Genomic DNA, 8005 nt, shown 5'->3' with positions numbered 1-8005 from the left:
GGGGCTTTGAGCGGATGACATTTGAACTAAGACTAGAAGAGGAAGCCAACTGGGGAAAGAGCATCCCAGGCAAAGATCCTGAGGCGGGAACTCGCTTGAGGGGCAGACGGGAGGACAGAGTGGCGGAAGCGCAGCGAGTAAGGAGAGGTAGACGGAACTCCTTAAAGTATCTAGCGAAAAAAATGAATGAAGGCGAGGCCCCACCCAGCCCCGGGGGAGTGGACCCAGGTTGGCGAGCCGGCAGCCTTTCGGCGGGGGTGGGCGGGGCCCGTGGCTGGCCCACCCCTGGGGGCGGGGCGGTACCTGGGGCCCCGTCCGGGGGCGGGGCTGCGGACGCTCCCCCTTCTCTCGGCTCCAGCCGGCGCAGGCAGCCGCCGCGGCAGCAGGCGAGCGGCGGCCCCGCGAGGCCATGAAGGTGAAGAAGGGCGGCGGCGGGGCTGGGACGGGGGCGGAGCCCGCTCCAGGGGCCTCCGGCCCGAGCGTGGAGCCCAAGCCCGAGCCGCAGCTGCAGGCGGAATCCGAGTCCGGGTCCGAGTCGGAGCCGGAGGCTGGCCTGGGGCCCAGGCCGGGGCCGCTGCAGAGGAAGCAGCCGATCGGGCCAGAGGACGTGCTGGGGCTGCAGCGGATCACGGGCGGTGAGCACCGGCGAGGCAGCGCCGCCCGCGGCGGGAGGGCGGGAGGGAGACAGTGCGGGAGGGGGCCCTCTCCGTGCGCTGAGCCTGGGCCCCCGCCCCCTTTCCCGCCCTACCCCCCCGCCTCCCCTCCCCCACCCGGGTGCCCCTCGCCTGAGTTCCCTACCCTTCTGCCTCCGAGCTTGAGATCTCCATGTCCCCTCTTCCCTTGCTCTCCTTGTGCCCGCCTCTTTTCCCTTTAGACATTTATTTTCACCCTACTCCTTTCTGAGGAGGCCATTCCCCTTTCCCATGGTGGAGGTGGGGCAGCAGCTGCAACTGTGACCCCTTCCCCATGGAGTCATCAGAGCCCTTTGAGGCTTTTCTGTGCAATAATGAGGATGGGTGCTGAGTGCCGCCTGTCCTCAGTCCGCGCGCCCTGGAGCCTAGGCGGAGGCTGAGCTACTTAGGTGACATTAAGACCCTCCAGTCTCCCTGACCATTAAATGCCCTCACTGTGGGTCTCCCAGGAAGTCTGGGGCCATCCTCCAACCCCAGGAAAGGACCTGGGCAGGAAGCTTCAGTGGGTTGGCTCTGGGCCCTCTCAAGGGAGTAGGTTAATGCCCCCTCCCACCCCCGCCCCCTTAGCCTGTCTTCTTCCGGGAGGCCTAGTCTCCACTGTGGTTGAGTTTCTGAGCTGAACTGCCTGGGTTGAAGTCCCAGCTATGCCATGTAATTGGCTGTGTGACCTTGGGCAGGTAATTTCATCTCTCTGAGCATGTTCATCTGTAAAATGGGGCTAGTGGCACCTACTTTATAGGGCTGTTGTGAAAACTAATTTTCTGATTTTGCATAGTGCCTGGCATGCTGTGCATGCTCTGTAAATAGGGCTCTTTTGTCAGTAGTACTGAGGGCCCCACAGGACTGCTTATGGCTGCTGTCTGGAGGCAGACAACTGGGCATTCAGGGCAGGGGAGGAGGTTACCACAGGCAGGGAACAAGGGCGAGGAAGCCTCATGGCAGAGGCAGTGGCGGAGCCTCAAAGAACAGAGGCGTTTGGAGAGAGAGTGGCCCTCTAGCTTCATTCATCAGTGATCCTGCCTGGGCTCCCTCTGTGAGAGCAACTCTTAGGACCCCTCTGCGATGGGGGGGTGGGGGGGGTGGGCAGGTGCTGGAGTGGACCTGAGCTCTGGAGTTGCAGGAGCAGCAGAGCCCGAAGCTGCCAGACAGCGCCGTGGAGAGGACCGTCATGGCAGGTCTAGGCCTGTGCATCTGGGTCCCTGGGGGACCAGCTTCTCTCTCCTCTCTGAGCCAGGCAGCAACCATTCTTGGCTGGGCCCCCGGAGCGCTGAGCTGCCTTGCCCAAGCAGACACCAGTGGAGGGAGGGGGCCTGGACCAGTCTGATGTGAGCGTCAATTGAGCTGTAACTGGCAACAGCAGCATTAGAATGGGGGCAGAACTTACAGGATGTTTGGAGGTCAGGCTGACCTGTCCGGGTCTTCCGCAACTTTAGAGGTTATTTTGCAATTGTAGGGGCTCCCAGCCCGTGTACTGCCGTGTGTCTCCTAATTTGGAGGACATTCATAGCCATTAGAGATGGGGCATCTGTGGGGGATGACCAGGGGAAGGGGCTTCATGGGAACCATTTCCTCTATAGAAGCTGAGAACTGGGTTCCAGGGATCTCTACCCTGGCACCTCCTGGTCTCTTTTGACCCTAATCACACAGGTCTGAGGTTTGCCCCTCCCGGATTACCAGCCCTGAATCCAGCTTAGGAAGCTATTTGTGGCAGAGGGAAAGGGGGCAGTTGTGTTCTGAGCCTTCAGCCCTTCTGCCCCTTTATCTGGCCTGACCCTGGGTCCCAGGCTTCATCCTTCCCTTGGCAGAAGGCAGGGCGTGGGTGCAGCATTCTGAACCACGGGCATCCCCCTTCCCTCACTTCCTCTAAGGACAAAAGGGCTGATAATTCAAGGTGTGGTAAAAGAGACTGAGGGCAGACTGTAAGAACTTACTCCCGCGTGAGAGGAGAGGCTCCAAGAGCGGAGAATGTGGAGAAGAAGGAAGGGCTTTCCTGGGAGCTGGAGTTAGGCAGCTCGGATTCTGCTCCCGGTTCTGCCACCTCTTCTCCTTGTGCCCTGTGCCTTCTTTCTGCATCTTTGGACTGGTGTTTACTTTCTGTGAAAATAAGGTGTGTCCGGGGTGAGGTAAGGGCTGCCCCCTTGCATTCCTCCTCTCTCCCCACTGTGGACTGTGGTGGACAGGCCAGGGATCAGGCCTCTCCCCCAAGCCCTGCTGGACCCTAGGGAGCCAGGAGGCTACCAGGAGGGCTTCCTGGAGGGGGCCGCCCCGGGTTTTGGGGAAGAGAGAAGGACTTTACATTCACTTCCTCTTCCTGCCCCAGAGGAATAGGAGGTGGCCCAGGGGCCTGGAGGGTGATTTCCGGGCCTCTATGGGGGAGGATGTGATGGCGTGCAAGCCGAAGCACCAGACCCGCCACTGCTCCTTTCAGTATATTGCCAGGGCCTCACTGAGCACTTGAGATTACTGCTGCAGCAGAAGTGAGGGTTGGATCAGGCCCTGATATTCCTAAGCAAGCTTCCTCGGCGACCGCCATCAGTGTTCCTGGTTCCTCTTCTGGGCCTGAGGACTCCCTTTCCCCCCATGCACACCCCCAAATGCACCTGCCACACCCTCTTCCTGGCTTTGCTTGTACTCTTCTCTCTGGGGGTGGCTCAGAGCTCAGGCTGGCTGGATGAGCTTTGAGGGGGTTCCCTCCGTTTGCTAAGACTTCCTTCCATTTGGAGATCAACGGGGAACGGGAGCAAAGGTGGCCCCCTTCCCCCAATATTCCAGGCTCTGGGCTTGAGTCAGCAGAGGTTTGGCTAAGCTGCTTAAGGGAACTGGGCTTATATAAGCCGCTTATGGGGAGTGGGGGTGGGAGGGTTGGGGGTGGGGAGGAACTGGGGAGGGGTTGTTTGCCTGCCCTAGCACCACCCGGGTCAGGGAAGTCCTTGCCTGACACTCCTACTGTAGCACCAGGGGCAGCTGTGTGGTGGAGGTGGAATGTTCTCTGGGGAAGTAGCGAGTGTCTCCTGAGGCAGAGCTCTGCCACCCTCTTTAGCCTGAGGTTCTCAAAGGCAGGGCTGTATCCCTCTCGTGCTGGGGCTCCTCATTAGGTTGGAAACCCATCTGGCTCAAAGTTACTGAGCTGACCCTGGCAGAGCAAAGGCTGGAACAAGGCCCCACAACGCCAGGGTGGGAGGGAGACTGGAGGGGGAGGTGACCTTGTCTTCCACGCTCCTCCACCCTGCCCCTCCCTGACCTGGGAGACCTCAGAGGATAGAGCTGTTCGTCTCTCGTTAGATCCAAGTGGCAGAGCTATGTATCCCCTGGGTGCTCTGGGTGCTCCCTTAAGGCAGGGACTCAGTTCTCTCTTTTTGGAAGGCAGTGACCTTCTGAAATCAGAGAAAGTGGTAGCTAGTCTGGGGTCCCTCAAACGCTGAGCTGGCAGCAGGGGCTTCTGGGCAGGTTCTTCTTTTGCTTAGCTGCCTGTCTTCCCTAGACTACCTGTGCTCCCCCGAGGAGAATATCTACAAGATCGACTTCATCAGGTTCAAGATTCGAGACATGGACTCAGGCACTGTCCTCTTTGAAATCAAGAAGCCCCCAGCCTCAGGTGAGGGGGCTGGCAGGGTAGGCCGTCGGCAGAAGGACGGGGTGGGCTAGGACTGTGAAGTGGGTTGCCCAGGGACTCCTCAGGCTGCAGAGGAGTGCGAGCAGAGCTGGGGCTGGGCCTCTGCTTTTCTTTCCCATCTGTTTCTGGGGCTGGACATCTTGGGAGGACAGTCTAGCCCCTTCAGTTCCTGCCAGCCTGCCCTCTGCAGGCCGTCCTGGGAACTGCAGTCACAGAGGCCCCAGGCCTCTCTGTCTTCTGGGGCCCTGGGAACCTCAGTTGAAATTGGTGACCTGCTGACCTAGAAACCACCCCTCTCCCGGTGGAACCATTTGGCCAAAGGCCTGATCCCTCAGTGTGCCTCAGCATCTCCTGGGGGAATTTTTAGGAATTCAGACAGCTGGGGGCCCTGGGGTGGAACCCTGAGTGGGCACGGGTCCCAGCCCGAAGCCATCTGAGCCCCAGCTGGGGTACATTACAGAGCGGTTGCCCATCAGCCGGCGGGACCTGGACCCCAATGCTGGGCGCTTTGTCCGCTACCAGTTCACACCTGCCTTCCTCCGCCTGAGGCAGGTGGGAGCCACGTGAGTCACGGGATGGAGGTGGGGGGGATGTTGGGGGGATGGGCAAGGGCTGGGGGTAAGGGTGAGGGTGGAAATGAGCCCTGCCTGAGTTCTTACTGAGCCTCTCGTGAGGGGTGTTGTCTGTCTTGAGCCTTGCCTGCTGACTTCAAGCCCAGCGCTGCCCCCTCCTGTCTGTCAGGGTGGAGTTCACAGTGGGAGACAAGCCTGTCAACAACTTCCGCATGATTGAGAGGCACTACTTTCGCAACCAGCTCCTCAAAAGTTTTGACTTCCACTTTGGCTTCTGCATCCCCAGCAGCAAGAACACCTGCGAGCACATCTATGACTTCCCCCCTCTCTCTGAGGAGCTGAGTGCGTGGGCGGGGCTGTGGGGGGGGGGACTAGAGAGGCCAAACCGGGGGGACTGTGGGTCTGACCCCCTTTCTCCCACCCTGGGTCTCTTGTGTTTGGCCACCCTTCCTATGCCACCTGTAGGGAGACTGAGACTCAGGAAGGCTGGGGGAGCTCTTTGAGGTGGTTCTGAGGTTGTTCAGCTGGTCCCCATCCCACAGTCCTGAAGCCTCTGCAGTGGCCTGGCTCAGGCTCCTGACCTTTGCCCCAACTGGCTGGGCCTCTCTTGCAGTCAACGAGATGATCCGTCACCCGTATGAAACACAGTCTGACAGCTTCTACTTCGTGGACGACCGGCTGGTGATGCACAACAAAGCTGACTATTCCTACAGTGGAACACCCTGACCCGCCGAACAGCCCCCCACCCCAGGAGGGTCCTGGGCCCTCAGCTCTGACCTCCCCAACACTCACCTCTCAACCCGAGGTCTTCTGCCCGGGGAGTGTGCCGAGAGCCCTGGACCCTGAGAGATGGGAGGGAGGGTACCTGATGTCCCCAGTCCAAGTCTCTGAAGCCCATAGGGGCCTGGCACGTGGGGTGGGATGGTAGGAGGGCTGTCTGCCTCCGTGTCCAGGAAGGCCTCCTGGGAGAGGAGTAGCCAGGACTTCCGGACAGCCTAGCTGGGCCTCTTGGGCCCAAGTTTAAGAATAGTGTTCCCCTATCCAGGCTTTGGCGAGGCCAGGGCAGGGACACATTCCCTGTTCCCTGCCCACCACCAAGAGGCCATTCAGAGTTGTAAATTCACAGATGAATTTCTGTCCCCTCAACCTCTACACCCTGGCACCACACTCAGCATCTTCCTGTCCCCTCAACCTCTACACCCTGGCACCACACTCAGCATCTTCCTGTCCCCTCAACCTCTACACCCTGGCACCACACTCAGCATCTTCCTGTCCCCTCAACCTCTACACCCTGGCACCACACTCAGCATCTTCCTGTTCCCTCAACCTCTACATCCTGGCACCACACTCAGCATCTAGAGTCAGCATTTAGTACGTGAGCCGCTGGAAGGGGTTTTTCCTTTGATGAAGATGGAGACCCAGGCCCTGAGAGGGGAAGCTTTGGCCCAAAGTCATAGCCAACTCTGGCAAAACAGAGGCTGGGACAATGGCCTTCAACTCCAGGGTGGCTGGAAGGTGTGGAGGACGTGGTCTTGTTCTCTAGCCCACCTTCCCCCACCCAGAGTCCACTAGGACTACTAGGTTGTGCTTCTAACCCTCATCAGACAAGGCGGACACGGTTTTGGCTCAGGTCTGGAGCCATCTCTCCTTGGGTTCAGCTGCTTTGGGGAGCCCCCCGCCCTGGCTGCCCTGCATAGAGCCCTGCCTCTGGCCCCCAGCACTACCCCAGCCCCAGAAGAGCTCTTCATTTCCTTAGTGGAGGAAATGGAGGAACTGAGGTAGGCAGAGAGCTCACACCCTACTTGGATACGCCTGGCGACCACCCTCTCTGGCTGAGACTTAACCTAACTCTCGGAGAGGCCTAGAAGTGCTGGGGTTCATCTGGGTTCTGCGGAGCCCTGGCTGGGACCGGGCCCTGGGCTGCACTCAGGAATTCTAAAATGAGTGAGACACGAACACACACTTGCTCCTAGGAATAAGATGGACTGGGCCTACAGGGGAGCGGGAGTCATCCTGCTTGCGGGGATCCGGGGAGGACCCTGGGAGGAGACAGCATCGGAGCAGGGGCACAAGCACTTGGCATGATTGGCCGGAAGCGGTGGGGTGAGCGTTCAGGCATAGGGAACAGCATGGAGCAGAGGTCTGGAGGCAAGGTGGGGCAGGTGCCTCCGGGAAGGTGGGTATTCATGATGTGGAAGGAAGACAAGTCTCTGGAGCCTTGTGGTCCAGGTGATGAGGCTTCTCCTGGGGAAGGTGGGGGGGGGGGTTAATCGGGAATGACCGGTCAGATTATCTCCGGTTGCTGAGCAGGGCTGCATTTGGAGTGAGACTAACAGCCGACACACACTAAGTGCCAGGCCCGGGGCTAGGTTCACAATCCCTTCTGAGGCGGCCGCTGTCGTTACGCCCATTTCACAGGAAGTGCGGGCCTAGAGGGGTGAACGTGCGAGGCCAAAGTTGCACGGCTATGATGTGGCAATGTCAGGGGTCTAACCCCACAGCATGGCTCCAGGTCACAGACCACCACGCTGTGGGCAGGGGGGCCCTCAGGATGGTGGTGCAGGAATTCGGTCTGACAGCTGAAGGGAGCCTGAGCTCTGTCAATACCCTCGGAGATGGCAAGAAACAGGAAGTGGAGATTTTTAAGAGGGGAAATTTCCAGAACGGGTGGCTGATTGGATGAGACGGCTGGAGACAGGGAGGAGTCGAGGCTGAAGCCTGGTCCACGGCCTGAGTGCCGGGGTAGGGAGAGATGCTGTCACGGGGCTTGGGAACCCAAGTTGGATCAGGGCGGGGGCTAGGGGAGGTGATGAGTTCAGGTTGGGACCTGCTGGGGTGTGGGTACAGATGGAGGTGACCAGGAAGAGAGAGGAAATTCAGGCCCTGAGACCGGGAGGTGGATGAAGGCTGGAGACAGTGATCCTTGGAGGTCGGTGGCCTCGAGACGGTTGCTGAAGCTATGGGGTGCCCAACTACTGGTGTTTAGTGAGCAGGGGGCAGGAATGCCGAACACCCTCCAATTAATGGGGCGCTCCCTGCAAAGAGTCCACCCCTCCCAACTAAGGGTCACTGAACGGGAGTATGTAACCCTAGGCAAGGCTGGTGAGCGAGAGCAGGGCAAAGGGAGG

At 59.6% G+C, this 8005-nt stretch overlaps 1 protein-coding gene across 2 annotated transcripts; it reads left to right on the top strand.

The window, feature by feature from the left end:
* Nucleotides 1–338: 338 nt before the first annotated feature.
* Nucleotides 339–6010, top strand: UNC119 (unc-119 lipid binding chaperone). 2 transcript variants are annotated; one of them, XM_040641049.1, is made up of 5 exons: nt 339–635; nt 4174–4287; nt 4766–4868; nt 5047–5219; nt 5491–6010. In XM_040641049.1, exons 1-5 carry the CDS (start codon nt 410–412, stop codon nt 5601–5603), a joined length of 729 nt encoding a protein of 242 aa, XP_040496983.1. In that variant the 5' UTR covers nt 339–409; the 3' UTR covers nt 5604–6010. The 2 variants fall into 2 exon arrangements, with proteins under 2 accessions (XP_040496983.1, XP_008693571.1); XM_008695349.2 differs by lacking the exon at nt 339–635 and adding an exon at nt 3416–3438.
* The last annotated feature ends 1995 nt before the right edge of the window (nt 6011–8005 follow it).

Source organism: Ursus maritimus, unplaced genomic scaffold (genome assembly GCF_017311325.1).
Source record: "Ursus maritimus isolate PB19 unplaced genomic scaffold, ASM1731132v1 scaffold_24, whole genome shotgun sequence".
Classification (NCBI taxonomy): Eukaryota; Metazoa; Chordata; class Mammalia; order Carnivora; family Ursidae; genus Ursus; species Ursus maritimus.
This window is presented reverse-complemented; position numbering and strand designations above follow the sequence as displayed.

What these genes read in the sequence shown, in the direction of transcription:
- UNC119 (XM_040641049.1), top strand. Translation starts at nt 410, where the DNA reads ATGAAGGTGAAGAAGGGCGGCGGCGGGGCTGGGACGGGGGCGGAGCCC. An exon ending in CAAGAAGCCCCCAGCCTCAG is followed by an intron (nt 4,288 to 4,765) that starts GTGAGGGGGCTG and finishes GGTACATTACAG; the next exon opens with AGCGGTTGCCCATCAGCCGG. An exon ending in CTGAGGCAGGTGGGAGCCAC is followed by an intron (nt 4,869 to 5,046) that starts GTGAGTCACGGG and finishes CCTGTCTGTCAG; the next exon opens with GGTGGAGTTCACAGTGGGAG.